General features: G+C 39.5%; 3 protein-coding genes and 1 pseudogene across 3 annotated transcripts; 1 reads left to right on the top strand and 3 right to left on the bottom strand.

The window, feature by feature from the left end:
• Positions 1–1696: 1696 nt before the first annotated feature.
• Positions 1697–2361, bottom strand: LOC146710104 (transcription factor HES-5-like; annotated as a pseudogene).
• Positions 2362–6464: 4103 nt separating this feature from the next.
• LOC146710103 (transcription factor HES-5-like) lies at positions 6465–7646 on the top strand. Its single transcript, XM_085458092.1, has 2 exons — positions 6465–6572; positions 6687–7646. The coding sequence occupies exons 1-2, from the start codon at positions 6465–6467 to the stop codon at positions 7101–7103; spliced, it is 525 nt and encodes a 174-aa protein (XP_085314218.1). The 3' UTR covers positions 7104–7646.
• Positions 7647–8773: 1127 nt separating this feature from the next.
• On the bottom strand, positions 8774–9864 carry LOC146710102 (uncharacterized). Its single transcript, XM_085458091.1, has 2 exons — positions 9760–9864; positions 8774–9653 (listed from the first exon to the last, which is right to left on the bottom strand). Exons 1-2 carry the CDS (start codon positions 9813–9815, stop codon positions 9419–9421), a joined length of 291 nt encoding a protein of 96 aa, XP_085314217.1. The 5' UTR covers positions 9816–9864; the 3' UTR covers positions 8774–9418.
• Positions 9865–12949: 3085 nt separating this feature from the next.
• Positions 12950–14352, bottom strand: LOC146710101 (transcription factor HES-5-like). Its single transcript, XM_085458090.1, has 2 exons — positions 13913–14352; positions 12950–13786 (listed from the first exon to the last, which is right to left on the bottom strand). Exons 1-2 carry the CDS (start codon positions 13973–13975, stop codon positions 13466–13468), a joined length of 384 nt encoding a protein of 127 aa, XP_085314216.1. The 5' UTR covers positions 13976–14352; the 3' UTR covers positions 12950–13465.
• Between the last annotated feature and the right edge of the window lie 1642 nt (positions 14353–15994).

The raw sequence follows: 15994 nt of genomic DNA, 5'->3' as shown, positions 1-15994 counted from the left end.
ATGGAGTGACAAGGTGATGTTCCAGTGTCTGTACTGGATAAGTGCTTGATGATTCGGTGGACTGCCGTGGTTAAGAGACTGAAATAATGTTGTGCTTGTTTGTCATCTTATCTGCTTTGCCACATTTCTTTCACTTCTAATTACTGAGTCTTTGCCTCGGGTTTGATACCTAAAGGCTCCACCCTAAAATGGGTGGATTAGATTGGAATCTCTGATTATTTACGTTGATTAGATTTGTAAACAGCATATTCCATAAATATTAATTATGGAGCGCTGCATTTATGAGACGATTGGAAGCTGAGCCTTCTAAAAGTTTGAATGTAATTGTCCCTGTCTGCGCACGATCGAAAGTAGACATACAGGCTCAAATACATGCACTCCCACTCGTATATGATGCATAACTTGTACTAATGTATATGTTACAAAGTACAAGAACTAATGATCTTTCTTTTTTTCACATCCAGTCCACTGTCATTAAAAATCAACACTACTTTAGTAAATGAAAAAAAAACATGTTGAGTTAACTCCTTAAGAAGTCAGAAATCTGTCAAACTGATGATTAGCTTGACTTCTAGCTTGGACAGAATTGGGAGTTTAGTCAGAACTGTCATGTTGCAGTTTTTCAGTAATAGAGTCCTGTTACAAATGCAGCATGTAGTCTAAACATGAAAACCTTCTGCTCTGCATTTATCAGCTTTGAAAAGCCATTCTCAGGGCTTTATTCAACCATTTAAATGGCCTGTTCTGGCTCAAGGGCCACATGTTTGAAGTGTGATCCTAGACTGTGAAATAAGAGGAGCTTGCCAACCTTAAGACTAATAAAGGCACAACAACAGATGGGAATGATCAAATTGTCAGTTTTATTTTACAAGTCATCATATGTTTTAAGAAATGAATCGATTTCTGTGTTTCAGCAGCAGCTACAAGATATTTGGCAGCCATAACAGAAAGTGTCCTTACTGAAAGATGTGGTTCATGTATCTCAACAATGTAATGCTCCAGTAAACAATGACAACTCTGCTCCACTAAAAGCTTGACCAACACTGATCTTTTGTCAGTAGAAGGGATGAGGTGACACAACTCAATGTTCAGTTATTTATTTATTTATTTTTGATCGTGAAGAATAAAGAGGTCACATCATGTTTACGTACTTTCACTGAGGCATGAGTGGTGATGATGCATGGCAGCAAAAACTTGTATTTCTAGTCAATGCCCTTAATCAGAGTAGAATGAACAGCTCCAGTATGTTTAAAAAAAGGCACAGCAGGATAATTTAATATAAACTAAAGAAAGTGACCCAAATCTCAATCAGAGAAAATACATTTTGAGTTATGCACACATTTATGCTTTTTTGCACTGCAAAATATGTTAATAATAGAACACATAATTCCAGTACCCAATATGGGTCAACAAATCTTCCAGATAAGAAAGCAATGCATAAAAGTGCATCAGAAAGGGTGATATTAAAACAAAAAAGTAGGTAGAAAATTCACAACTCCTGTCAACAGGAATATAAGTTAAGTATGATCATTCCTAACCAAGCTCGGTCAGTTTTTATGGTAGTTATCATATCATGCATCAATGAGAGAAAGTATGTTATCATAGAAAACAATATTGTGTTTCTAAAAAAGAAAGAAACTATCAGTGCAACAGAACTTTGTGCTCAAAATCTGTCACAGATTTCTCATTTAACATTGAAAATCTTATTTATATTTAACCAACATGGTCACATTGTTAACATCTTCTGTCAGTTGGTGTCTACCACGGCCTCCAGAGGGAGCTGTTGACTCGAGTCTTATCTTTGGTCATGGTAGTCTGGACTGTGTAGCTCAGACGAGAGATATGAGCCTCTCTCAGGTTGTCAGAGGAGTTTTGCAGTTTGTTGATGTGGTTCAGCAGTCTTCTCTGAGACAGAGTGTTCGCCTCCTCTTTGGACAGAACATGTGCCACCTCTTGGACACATCTGGAGTAGCCCTTATCAACAGCTGCTGAAGCCACAGCTTGATGCTGCTGCTGCAGTCGTCTCAGGAAGCAAACGGTCTGCTGTTTGAGGAACTCTGGACCCAGGAAAGACTTGAGCTGCTCAATGCTGCTGTTAATTCGCTCTCTGCGTAACTTCTACACCAGAGGCTTTCTAATCTGCAAAAAGAGGAAAGAAAATAGTAAATAAACTTTATCCAGAGTGTAACTTGAGCATTATATGAGACAATTTGTAAAGATATGTTTAGGTATTGGTGGGCAATTTACCTTGTGATTCAGAGTTGAATGCTTCTGAGAATTACTCATTGCTGCAGTGATTGTAGGTGCCATGCCTGGATATCTGTGCTGTAGAAATCTCATCTCTCTATCATCTTCATCTCACTATTTATAATCTCACATCTCCATATGAATATGTGGGTTCTGGCCTGGCTGAAGTTTCTCACCATTTTGACCAATCAGGGAGCTCAGCAAGACAATATGGATGAAGCAACATGCTGAATGTTGTTTTATTGCTGGAGGAACAATAGCTAGGTCTCAGGGGAACAGGTGGAGGACTGGGGGTGGGGGTAATGGGTGGGGCTTGTATGAATCTGGGAAAGTTGTGACCCTGTAGAGAGGAGATCTTCCCCCTGATGCTTTGATCAATAACTTTGACTGAGCACACGCTGATCATCCCATCACACATGTGAGAACACGCCATATGCACCTTTCACATTAAAAATCCCATGATGTTAAAATAAAATAGCAGGATTGAAAGGCAGATTTGTGTTTTAAGATTAAGCAATAATCTGAGACATAGCACAAGGCCATATGCTGAAGTTTGATTATTACCTTTTTTGTTTTAATAGAGTGCATTAGTTAAACCAAACTTACATAATGTAAGTTTAGTTTAACTTTCTCAGTCAGGAAATAAGATATCACCTGAGATATTAGCTATTAGAGTCCCTTTCTGTATTTATTACCCACCATCGTTAGTCAAATTATATATTGTGGCATTGATTTAAAAAAAAGTCTTTGTCAAAATGTACTTTGCGGAAAAAGCCTTTATAACCTGTTTAAAAAGGACCACATTGCCATGGTATTTTAGTATCCATCAGTGGAAAAAGTAAAGAGGTTTAGATTGAAATAATGACCCACGACACAGAGTGGAAATGAAGCTGGCAAAAGTTACAGAATTGGCACCAAAGAGAGACCAGCAGAGAAAGAAATACAAGGAAAAAGAGAATAAACAGTGAAGAAAATCTTCCTCTGAAGTGTGCCAATTCCCCTTTGGAGAATAGTCAGGTGCTGGTGAGGTTGAAGATGCTAATCACACTGAACTGTGACTCGCTCTCTCACAGTTTTCCCACACTCTGTTCATTGACTGAGCTCTCACTCAACAATGGGCATGTGCCTTGTTAAATGCTAATTCATCTACACACCAGCAGCTCCCGGCTCTCCCATGAGGGCAGAGTTTGTTGTGTAGACACTGTCAGTAATTAAGCTAGGAGAGTGAGTATAAACACAAATATTTTGGTTAGGGATGTGACCTAACTGTTAGTCAACAAAGTATATTTGGATGTGTATTTTATATTTAAATTTTATGTATGAGCATTTACTTTCTATACCTGCACAGACATATCAGAATCAGAATCAGAATCAGAATACTTTATTGATCCCTGGGGGAAATTATTTTTTGTTACAGTGCTCCATTTTAAACCAACATTAAGACAAGACAGACAATACGCTAACTAAGAATAGTACAATATATACATATATATACATACATACATACATAAGTCACTCATAGATAAATAGTTGGAAAAGAAACATGTGTAGTTGTAGCAGCAAACAGTGTGTTAAGTGGATGCGTTGTACAGGGAGATGGCCACAGGCAGGAATGATTTCCTGTGTCGTTCAGTGGTGCTTTTCGGTAATCTCAGTCTCTCACTGAACGAGCTCCTGTGACTGACCAGCATGTCATGGAGTGGGTGGGAGGTGTTATCCAACATTGTCTTTATCTTGGACAGCATCCGCCTCTCCGACACCACCTTGAGGGAGTCCAGCTCCATCCCCACAACATTGCTGGCCTTACGGATTCGTTTATTAAGTCTGTTGGCATCTGCGACCCTCAGCCTGCTCCCCCAGCATGCAACAGCATAGAGGATCGCACTGGCCACAACAGACTCATAGAAAATCCTCAGCATTTTCTGGCAGATGTTGAAGGACCTCAGTCGCCTCAAAAAATAGAGACGACTCTGGCCCTTCCTGTAAAGTGCTGTGGTGTTTTTAGCCCAGTCCAGTTTATTGTCAATGTGTACTCCAAGGTATTTATAGTCCTCCACAATGTCAACACTGACCCCCTGAATTGAAACAGGGGTCAAGTGTTTCCTGGTCTTCCTGAAGTCCACGATCAGTTCCTTGGTCTTTGCCACGGTACTCTGTCTCATCATCCCTGCTGATGCATCCAACCACCGCAGAGTCATCAGAAAACTGAAAACTGAAGATGGCAGGTCTCTGTGCACTGGCTGAAGTCTGTGGTGTAGAGGGTGAAGAGGAAGGGGGAGAGGACAGTCCCCTGTGGTGCCCCTGTGTTGCTGATCACCTTGTCAGACACACACTGTGGGAGACGTACATATTGTGGTCTTCCTGTCAGGTAATCAACAATCCAGGACACCAGAGAAGCATCCACCTGCATCGCTGCTAACTTATCACCCAGGAGGGTCGGCCTGATGGTGTTGAAAGCACTGGAAAAGTCAAAAAACATGACCCTCACAGTGCTCGCCGGCTGGTCCAGATGGGTGTAGACACGATTGAGCAGGTAGATGATATAAGGTCATTATAAGTATTTATTAAGAAAAATATGTAATAAATATGACATTCTCCTTTTTTTATTTTATATTTTTACTTTAAAATATTTCATTTATTTTATTCTACTTTATTTTCAGGTTAATTAGGCTCTTTTTTAACTTTATTAAACTTTTTTGATTTGTCATATTGTATTTTATTGAACTATTTAATGTATTGGCTGCTATTTTTGGACTAGATAAAGTATGCCTTGTCTTTTTTTTTTTTTTTTTAATTGTACATTATTATAGCTGTTACTATTCTACTTACTTTTTCTTTTGTCATGAAAATGTATCCAGGTAATACACATTGTTATAATGATGTAGCTGTCGGGAGTTTAAAATTGGTCATTGGTAACAATGTAGAACTACAAATAAAAATGTAATTTAAAAACAGTGTGATAATTTGGCACTTTTCTTTCATTTAAATTGTATTTAAAAATAAAATTTATTCAAAAAAATAATTTAGATTTTATTTAAACAAAACCACAAATCATAACAAAAGTTTTCAAAGAATATATTTAATATCTGTACAAAAAATATAATTATTAAGAACTCTAAATTAACATTTTCTCATCTTGAGTGAGTAAATTATGTAAAAAGTTTAAATTCAGTGGTAAAGAATTCCTCCCCCTTCACAGACATCTTTGTCTGGCCTGCCTCTATTGTCCCTCAGGGGCTCTGTGAGTGGGTTTTCTCTGGTTTCCCACACTCTCCCCATTTACTGCTTTCAAGAACAAAAGAAGTGTGTCTGGTTGCACATCACATTAATTATGGAGTCAGTTTACGAGTTTTGTCTCATTGCCTGTGAATGGAAATTCCAGCCATCAAGACTCGTCATTACCAGGCTTTTGTAAAACTGCTATAAGGAATGCAGACATTTTTGGATTAATGAAAATTCAAAGGCTCCTTTTCTCCTTCTTCGAACTCAGATTGTCTCTCTGCATTCCAGGCTTTTTTTCTTAATTTCTTTTTCCTTAAGTTTTTTTTTTTTTTTTGATGATGATGATGATAATGATTTTGATAGGATAAAGGGTGTTCACTCATGAATTGATCGTGTGCTGGTTGTGGTCTGATGAGTTTAGGTTGTATCAATAATCAAACTTTATTAAAAATCTCATTAATCCAGCTGTTGATAGGGAGATGTGTTGAGGAAAGTTTCTGTTGTATCTGCGATAGTATTTTGTGCGATAACAGTATCAACAAAAATATCTCAAGAGTATTACTTTGATGCATTCTAGTCAAGTTAAAATGACACCTAATTGTGACACGTTTGTTGTAAATAAGGCAGAAATATGTGGTTGTCTAAGCTTAACATATTTTCATGACCGTTTCAGATGTGTTTTCTGTTGTTATGATGAGCCTGTGCTCAGTCAAAGTCATTGATCTCAGCATCAGGCAGCAGATCAGCTTTCTCTACAGGGTCACCACTTTCCCAGATCCACACAGAGCTGTGTGAGTCTCTCTCCATCAACCTCCCCCCAGCCCGCCAGCTGTTCCCCTGAGATCTAACCATTATCCTTAAGGCAATAACACCATTCAGTGTCTTGCATCCTTTATTGTCTTGCTGAGCTCTCTGATTGGCTCAGACTGTGAGAAACTCCAGTCAGACCAAGACCCACACATTCATATGGAGATGTGGGAGTATAAATAGGAGGGATGAAGCCAGCAGAGATCAGATTCTCGCTACAGCACAGAGATCCAGCCATGGCACCTGTCACTGCGACAATGACCGGTTCTCAGGAGCATCCAACTCTGACCCACAAGGTAAACTGGAGACTCATAGATATTTTAATATCACATACAGCCAACTGATTTTTTTTGTGCTAAAAACTGTGCCACTGAACAAGTTTAGTAATATTATTGTTCTTCTTTCTGCAGCTCAGAAAGCCTCTGGTGGAGAAGTTACGCAGAGAGCGAATTAACACCAGCATTGAGCAGCTCAAGTCTCTGCTGGGTCCAGAGTTCCTGAAACAGCAGCCAGACTCCAAACTGGAGAAGGCGGACATCCTGGAGATGACAGTTTGCTTCCTGAGACGACTGCAGCAGCAGCGTCAAGCTGTGAACTCTGCAACAGTCGATCAGGGCTACTCCAGGTGTGTCCAAGAAATGGTCCATTTCCTGTCCAAAGATGAGGTGAAGACTCAGTCCCAGAGAAGACTGCTGAACCATGTCAACAACCTGCATGCTTCTTCTAATAAGAACCTGAGAGAGGCCAACTTATCTAGCTCCACAGTCCAGACGAGCATCATCAAAGACAAAAGTCCAGTCAGCACTGCTCTATGGAGACCTTGGTAGAAGCCTTGGAAGGACTTGTGTAAAAGTGTGCTTGGAAGTAAAAACTCTATCTTCGTAGAAGTACCTGTAATTGTACTTGTTTCTGGGATTGTCTTATTTTGAAGGGTGCCTGTGCAGCATTTTCCTTTAATCTATATTATTGCCTTTTGTAAAGGTCAGATTCTGTGTTTCTGCAATATTTGCAGACAACGGGTTGGCTGTTATTTTGTGTTTCAAAAGTAGTCGCATTCCGATTCATTGTAAAGTAGACGTTATTATTCCCAGTTTGAATTCCTATATAATGTTGGTTACACTGACAGTGATGTATGTATGCATGTTGAACATGTGTAAAATTTTATGTGATATCCACATACTTTACTGATTGAAATGTCCTTTCTGGTCTTTAAATGTGTTAACTGTCTGCATTTTTAGCAGATAACCTTCAAGACAAACGTGTTGCTTATTGACTCTGTGAGTGACAGCACACATACCTTCAATGAAGGCGCTGTTATTTGTAAAACATCTCAAAATGAATGTATCTCTTCAAGCCAAGTGATGCGCAATAAAGCAATCAGAAAAAACAACACATTTTGCTTGACTTATTTTGATTATTTAATCATGGAAATTATATAAAACTGAAAATCTGCTCTGCATGTTTAGCAACGTGTTTTTTAATAGGCAATGTTATCTGAAACAACAGGGTAACTTTACCTGCTGTTTACTGAGAAAAATGTTTTAACATCTTTTGGCAAAACTGCTTATTTCTCACTTGACTATGACTGTTTTTGTTAGGTTCACATAAAAATGTGACGGACCGTAGAACAGACAGACAGATGCTGGTAAAACTCTTCTCTTTTGAGCTAATAGCTTACACCATATTTCATCATTCTAAAATGTGGTGTTATATAAAACAGCATGACATATAGCTACTGCATATGCTGATGGGATTAGCAGCACTTTTTCACAAGCAAATTTAGTGTTTGAATGATGGCTTAACAGCAGTGTTAAAGTCCTGTCCTCCTGTTAAAATATGATACTGTAGATCAGATGCTCCCAGTGCTCTGATGACTGAGTGTCTATTTAGGGAGTCAGCATGTTACTGAGAATTGCACAAGAAAACTGCACACAAGTTGTTGTGCTGGCTTGTGTTTTTTTCCCCATGATAACCACAATATTTGTCAGTGCTAAGAAGGTGAGGCCTGCTATAATGACCAGGACAGAGGAGCTAAAATCGAAGAAATGAATGAAAATCTCTTTTTGTCTCATTCCAAGCTGCTATATCATAGCATGAAATAAAGTGGATAAAGGCAATGCATAGCACTACATTCCTTTCTGGATGTGCCTGTCAGTCACACACGAATGGTTGTCAAGGGCTGCCATTGGAACCCTTGCTCTATGTCATCAAATTCAGACATTATCATAGTCTACGATTAGCATCTTTTCACACTGATCAAGCCTTTCTCATGAAACATGGTGTTTAAAATTTCCACTCAAGGGAGTGTGAAAATATAATACATTTAATAAAATTATAATAAAGTTTCTTGAATCAACACAATATATTTAAATAGTTTGATTCTCCCAAATTAATTCAAATAAAGTCACATGACAAGAATTTGATCTTCACATATTTATTTTCTTGAAATATGCAAAAAAACAACAACATAAAAACAAATTAAAATCCACTTTGGATGAATAAAAACGAAACTGATGAATAAACAAAATATGCATACACAGCATAAACAGAGATGAATCTCCTTTCAAAAGAAAGGTTTGTATTAAAGGATTTTATCAAATATACCTTGAAACAAGGCAGCAAAATACATATGCAAAAATATAATCACACAGTGTTACTGTTGGTATAAAATGTAAAAATTATACCGCTAAAATTCTGGTGAAAAAAAAATAGTAATTACACAAACAACAACTAATTGTTGCATAGTTTCGAGGCTGGATTTTTCTTCTGTGGCCTTCACATAAAAATCTGACAACCACAAGAAACATAAATCCCACAAATAGCAGCAAAACACATCTTCTGCACAGTCAACAACCACTTTTGACCCTGAATTCAGTTATCTTTCACAGGCTCCTGTTAAAGCTCAACTGAAATCATATCGTATGAGCTAAAATAAATGTTTCCTTTTAAAAAAAGAAATACTCAGTAAAATGGTTGAAATGTGCCGCAGGTGCCCTTGAGAGTCTCCTTGTCGTAATGCAAATAATGCATCTTTTAACAGTCAGTAGATTTTTAACACAGAGATCCAGCTTGCATCACTGCCATTAAAAATGCGGTGGTTTGAATCCAGTTTCGATGACTTTTTGTAGTTCGTGTTTTGTTCTTAAAAGCACAGTGGAGCCACGTCATCCTCTGCATCGGGAAACAGGCGTAAAATGTCCCTTGAATATTTGGAGTAGCCGTTGTGTGTCAGCAGGGCTTTTCTTAACGTGAGCAATGACTTTGTTTTCTCCAGTAAGTCTGAGAGAGGGAGACCATTCTGCAGATGTTCTGCAATCAGAGCCTTCAGCTTCTCCACTCCGGTGCTGCATTTCTTCTCCAGCATGTGAAGTTTACATCTGAAAGAAAAGTCACAACAATGTTAACATATTTGTCCTTTTGGTGAAAAGTACATTTCTGGTGAACAGCTCGTACTAGGAATAGAGAAACAGAACTTCAGCTCACCTAAACAGTTGCTCCTTCATGGTGTCTTGAAGAGTGAGATCTGCGTAGAGAGCCATGACGAGGTCTGTTTTTTCTTGTGGGAAGTTCTGGTCTTGCTTGCAAAGGTTCAGACGACGTCTCTGTTTACTTCTGTGTGCCTGCTCCTTATTTATGCTGCTCATCTTGCGCTTTCACTGCTTTCTGGCCAATCAGGGGCCTCAGAGCTCAGGACAATAGAGCACATTTAATGGCTGTCATAGAGAACAGGTGGGATGCTTTATCTGTATGCCATACATAAGAGAGATCAGTGGGAAAATGCTCTTCCTGAAGTGGACACGGGAAAATTTTGTTTCCTTCTGTGAAGCTTAGACTATGCACATGGACCATGATGGGACATAGGACAGACACTTCAACGACACAAATCTAATCGACACTAAAAAGACTGTAAAATGTGCTGTGTGGATGATAAAACTCATTACTAACATATTATTAACATCTCAACTGCAACAGCAAATACTCACAACAACATTTTTTAAATACGTGGCTTTTTATTCTCAAATAGCACCACTGTTTCTGTCTTTAATTATTTCTAATGATAAAAAAGACAACTCAAATGAATAATATTAAATAACTTTCAAAATGAGGTAAAAGCATTATTAATATTTTTAATGTTTAATATTTTCTCAGTCTCTTTTTCTCAGCAGCCAGTTATAGCAAAACCAGATGGTTGTGAAGTGGGCCTCTGTGCTTTCCCTGCCTGAGAACGGTCCCGAGGCTTTGTTAGAGCAGACACACTTCTATTGTGTGTGCTGCTGAGCAGGCTGCATACAGAAGTGTGGGAAGCCGTGTGTCGCTGTGGCTCCCAGCAGCAGAGAAAGAGGAGGGCGTGTGACTGGGGCACGTTCGGCCTTGTGCATGGAGCTGTGGGGGGCTCAGAGGCAGGGAAATGAGAAACCTGAGCCCCTACACAGACAGCACAGACAGATGGAGAGGAGATAAGCAGAGAATGTATACCCACTTGAGCCTGGTTATATGTCAGTTTTGCATTTTTTTAGGGTGCTCACTGTATTTAAAAGCACAACATAAAGATAAAAAGACATTACATCAGTCATTACAGAAACAGAAAACAGACATTTCTCAAAGGTTTTATAGTAAAATGTTCTTTTGACAGACTACAATAGTAGTATTGTAAGACTGAAAGTGGCTACTGATTTTTAACTAGTTGGTGTGCCCACGTGGATACTCTCGCCAGATACTTTACTAGGTATACCTTCTCAGGGTAACTATCTATCTATTTACATGTTATTTCAACAAAGTGCTGGAAGTGATTTTGCTCAATACTGACAGAATAATACGCTTGCTATTTATCAAAAAAAGAAAAAGTACCAAAAAGTAGACATGCAGTACCCCAGTACCTGAAAGACAGAAGGAGCCCAGTTGACAGAACTACCGAATGGGTCCCTCCACATTTCATGGCATTTATATATTGGTTGTGTGAAGGTAAAGTTAGACAAAGTATAAAAGTTAAACTTTTATACTTTGTCTAATAGGACTCTGGAGGGCCACCCCAATAAGATGAACTCAGCTCTGCTCAATATTAATTTAATCTCTTTATAAACATATTGGTGGGAGCCTCCAAAACAGTCCCAGTTTCTCATGTGGCCACTTGGGAGACTCCTGCCTGACCTCGTCTGTCAACCTGTCCATCACCACTGCAAACAAGAAGGGGTTCAGAGCTGATCCCTGATGTAATCCCATCCCCATCTTGAACCTTTTTCTCTCACCTGCTGCATACTACATGTCTGTCTTCCTGTCCTCATAAATGTCCATCACCAGCCTCAAATATATGCTACAACTACTTTCTCATTTGTAGTTCCTCTCTTGGCTCCCTATCATATGCTTTCTCTAGATCCACAAAGACAGTGCAACCCCAGCACTCACAAAGCAAGCATTATACTGTATCTGCGGTGCTCTTTCTCTACATGAATGAATCCACATGAATCATCTCTGCTGCTCTCCTTTGCTTTTAACCTTGGTTTAATCTTCGTTTTAACCTTTTTTTCACTTTGTCCTTGAAAATTTGTACCAGTACACTTCTTCTCCATTCTCCAGGCATCCAGTCATCTGGACCAACCGGCTTTTCAATCTCCATACTTTTTTTAGCTGCCTTCATTTCCTCCTTATTAATTCTCTGAACTTTCCTCTTCACTAACTATTCTCCATCTCTCTGCCTCTCTCTTTCTCTCATTTACTTCATTCATCCGCTCCTCAAAGTGCTCCTTCTATTTTGTCAACACACGCTCTTCACTTGTTCTTCCCATGTCTATTTATGTCCCTAATCGCCTTAACCTTTGAATACTTTCCTGTACTTACTCATTCCACAAAAACTATGGACAATGTTCTTCAACTTACACTGTTTAATTTTTGCCTCTATCATCACTTATTTTTCTTGAAGTGAGCGCTGTTTTATGTAGCATCACTTCCAAAGCCATCCTACAGGATACCATCAGATGCTACATTCTCCTCTGCCACTACTGTACCTTTAAGTCTCCTATCTCAAATTGCCCCTTCTGCAAATTGTGTAGCTCACTTCTGTGCACCTCTCAGATCCCTTGTGTGTTAATCTGTGTTCCTCAGAGGAGCTGAGAGGAGGGGAAACCAATTATTATAACTACCAAGTTATGCAGAAGAGCATCTTTGTTAAACCTTGAAAAAAAAATGAGCTACAGCAGCAGAAGACCACACCTGTCGGACTGAGGGCCCCACCTCTCAGTTAAGACCAAGACCCTGAGTCTACAGTTCACATGGACACATGGACAACAAAAGTTTAGCTTTTTTGAAAAAACAAAACACTGTAAACCAGCTTTTTATCTTAACTTTTCTTTGGTACAAGCATAAAACCTTGCATAGATAATACTCCATAGGAATGATGGTGTTTCTTGATGTAGACTTTTGAATTGTCATGTTAACTGTATCTCGTTTAAATAAAAAATATAAACTACAAATAAGTAAAAGAGATCTGAAAATGAATTCAAAAGTTCCAAAAGCTGTAACCTATCAGAAACTGCTTCTTCTCTTTGAAAGGTTGACCATAAAGCGTCTTGAAAGCAGAGAGTTAGATTAAACGTGCAGAGTGAAACTTCAGCTTCTACTCAAAAATGATCAAATGCCCTTAAAAAATACCCAAAGATATCAGGAGACATCGTTTCCATCTGGCAGTGTTTGTTTATTCAATGAGACAAAGTGAGGCGCATAAAGTATAAATCTTCAAACAGCAGGTGATGATACATCACAGCAATAACTTGTAAATGACTACAAGAAACACTGTACTCAAAGCGAGTAAAGGAACAGCTGTCTTTATGAAAGACAAAACGCCAAATTACTAAACAAAATAAAAAGTGACCTTAAAACAGATCAAAGGTTCTAATCACAATGTAATAATAACATCTACATAAAAATGTAAATAATAATAATAATAAAGAAATAATAATCATTGCTGATGCAATCAATTTGATTCATGCAACATACATAGCAAGATGTTTTCTTTCTTAACATGAAAAACAGTACTGGTGTCATTTACCAGGAAATTACACATTAAGCACACAAAGTAAAGACTTCTGTAACTACAGAAGAAAAAGTACAAAGAATTTCAAGGAATTCAGTCCAGTAATCTTTGACCAATATGGTCTTTTAAACCATTGTATTAGGGACTACTTTATGTGAGTCTCTACCACGGCCTCCACAGGGCGCTGTTGTCTTTCGTGGTGCTTGTCTGGACTGTGGAACTCAGAGGAAAGAGGTCATCCTCTCTCAGATTTTCATCAGAAGCTGTCTGCAGCTTGCTGAAGCTGTTCAGCAGGTTTCTCTGCTGCTGGTTCTGCAGCTGTAGCTGTGTCAGGAAGCAAACGGTCATCTCCAGGATGTCTGCCTTCTCCAGGTTGGAGTCTGGCTGCTGTTTGAGGAACTCTGGACCCAGGAGAGACTTGAGCTGCTCAATGCAGGTGTTGATTCGCTCTCTGCGTAACTTCTCCACCAGAGGCTTTCTGAGCTGCAGAAAAAAGAACAAAGTCATTAATAACATCATTTGGGAGGATGAAGTTAGCCTTAACAGAACACAAGCTTTCATGATTACTGGCATGCTGTGAATATTATGTAAATTCTATGTTCCACTTACCTTGTGAGTCATTGTCAGATGCTCTGGGGTACTGGTCATTGCTGCAGTGACTTTAGGTGCCATGCTTGGATTTCTGTGCTCTAGAAGTCTCTGTAGATAGCACCGATCTCTGCTGGCTTCATCCCTCCTATTTATACTACAGCATCTCCATATGAATGTGTGAGTCTTACTCTGATTCAGGTTTCCCACAGTCTAAACCAATCAGCGGGCTCTGTCAAACAATAAGGCATGTGGAGCCAGCAACATGCTCCAGTATGCCCAGGGGATAATAGGTTTCAGGGAAACAGCTGGAGGACTGGAGGGAGAGGGAGAGATAGGTTCAGAGTTCTATGTGAATCAGGGAAAGTGGTGACCTCCCAGGGAGGCCTGATGCTGGGATCGATAACTTTGACTAAGCGCACGCTTATCATCCCGTTGGGGAATTTTCACCTATGGGGGAATTTTATATATATATATATATATATATATATATATATATATATATATATATATATATATATATATATATATGTGTGTGTGTGTGTATATTAGGGGTGCAACGATACTCGTATCGATATTGAACCGTTCGATACAGTGCTTTCGGTTCGGTACCCATATGTATCGAACAATACAAAATGAATTTTTAATTTATTTTATCAACTTTCCTTCTGACTATGCTGTCTGTGTTGAGCGCTCAGTGGATCTGCGCTCCACAGTGCAGCCTAGGCGGAGTAGTCGAACGCAGATTCACTGAGCGCAGGGCAAGCTAGCGAGACAGAAGTTAAGCTCTCCTTGCAACATGGCAAATTGAACCTCCCCCACCCTCATTCAGATCTGGTGTTTGGAACTATTTTGGTTTTCATGTGACGTATTACCCTGAAGGTAAGCGCGTCATGGACTAAAGTAAAACAGTATGTTGGATGTGCCACGCAATGCCCAATTACATGGGTGGGAGCTAGTGTGTTAGCGCAGTTAGCTCGTTAACGTGTTGGCCGTCCAGCCCCATGCACAGGCCATCCGCGTAGCTCATTAACGGAGATTTGCCGTGTTGTGGCGTTAACGTCATTTCAACAAGATTTACGCTGACAGCACTAGTGGGAACACAACAAATATGACTGCACATTTACACCGACATCATCCTAGTGCAAAGACAAGTGAAAACAGACAAAAATAACAAGCATGCATGCTACAAACTTTACCCGAGTCATTTAGACAGCCGTTAGCACATGATTCTCCTCATGGGGACCTGATATGTTTAATATGCTGCTGAGAATATAGCCCAGAAGAAGCATATAGTATAGCTTTTATTTTGGAAAAAGCCATTTCTCTGTAATAAACTCTCTTTTCCAAAGATGAGTGATTCCTCAATCAGATACAGGGATCGCAAAATCGCCTGCCCGACGTCCCGGGGCTAGCGATTTTTCCAGTCGGGCTACCAAAATCTATCTCTGCCCTGCCCGTCGGGCTATCGTAGGAAGGAAAAATATATGTCAATGCTTTTGCATTCTTTCGGAAATGTAGCTGGGTAATTATGTCTTTGGCATCGGTGAGCCACTGCCAATATGTGACATATTGAAATCGCGTTTGAATTTGCCTTGTTTTTTGCTTTCACTTTGCAATTGCACGAACTGTGTATAGAGAGCGACAGCACTGATTGGTGAGTGATGATAATTTGCGCACCAATTCCTCTGACATCGTCTTATCAATCATTAGCTTACTATGCAAACATGACAAGTGAAATCTCCCGCAGCAAGCTTAAACATGTGAGAGGTTGATCGCGCAGAGAATCGCTGAGCGTTATGTGAGTGCGTGTAAAAGCAGCGGGATATATATTGTAGCAGGTCAGGGCTGTTCGGGGTTCTGTTTGTACAGTTATGTTTTGTTTATGTTGCCATAGTGACGGGTGACGCCCTCTCACTGCGACGGTGTGTCCTTCCGGGGTCAGAGGGCGCCCTGTGTGTTGTTGTTGTTGTTGTTGTTGCTGTGCTGTTGCTGCACTGAGCAGTTAGTTCTTCTGCAGATGTCAATAAACGGCTGTGCTCCCTGGCTAGCTCACGGGAAGCAAGACATCCGTCACAGTAGATTGGTAAATCTCTTAAAATA

This window comes from Copadichromis virginalis, linkage group LG5, assembly GCF_057382275.1.
Source record: "Copadichromis virginalis isolate Kocher_CV1m ecotype Utaka linkage group LG5, C_Virginalis_male_GT1.1, whole genome shotgun sequence".
Lineage (NCBI taxonomy): Eukaryota > Metazoa > Chordata > Actinopteri > Cichliformes > Cichlidae > Copadichromis > Copadichromis virginalis.
This window is presented reverse-complemented; position numbering and strand designations above follow the sequence as displayed.

Coding starts and splice junctions, on each gene's coding strand:
- LOC146710103 (XM_085458092.1), top strand. CDS start 6,465: ATGAAGCCAGCAGAGATCAGATTCTCGCTACAGCACAGAGATCCAGCC. Junction 6,573..6,686: donor ATCCAACTCTGACCCACAAG/GTAAACTGGAGA, acceptor TTCTTTCTGCAG/CTCAGAAAGCCTCTGGTGGA.
- LOC146710101 (XM_085458090.1), bottom strand. CDS start 13,975: ATGGCACCTAAAGTCACTGCAGCAATGACCAGTACCCCAGAGCATCTG. Junction 13,787..13,912: donor ATCTGACAATGACTCACAAG/GTAAGTGGAACA, acceptor TTTTTTCTGCAG/CTCAGAAAGCCTCTGGTGGA.
- LOC146710102 (XM_085458091.1), bottom strand. CDS start 9,815: ATGGCTCTCTACGCAGATCTCACTCTTCAAGACACCATGAAGGAGCAA. Junction 9,654..9,759: donor ATGAAGGAGCAACTGTTTAG/GTGAGCTGAAGT, acceptor CTTTTCTTTCAG/ATGTAAACTTCACATGCTGG.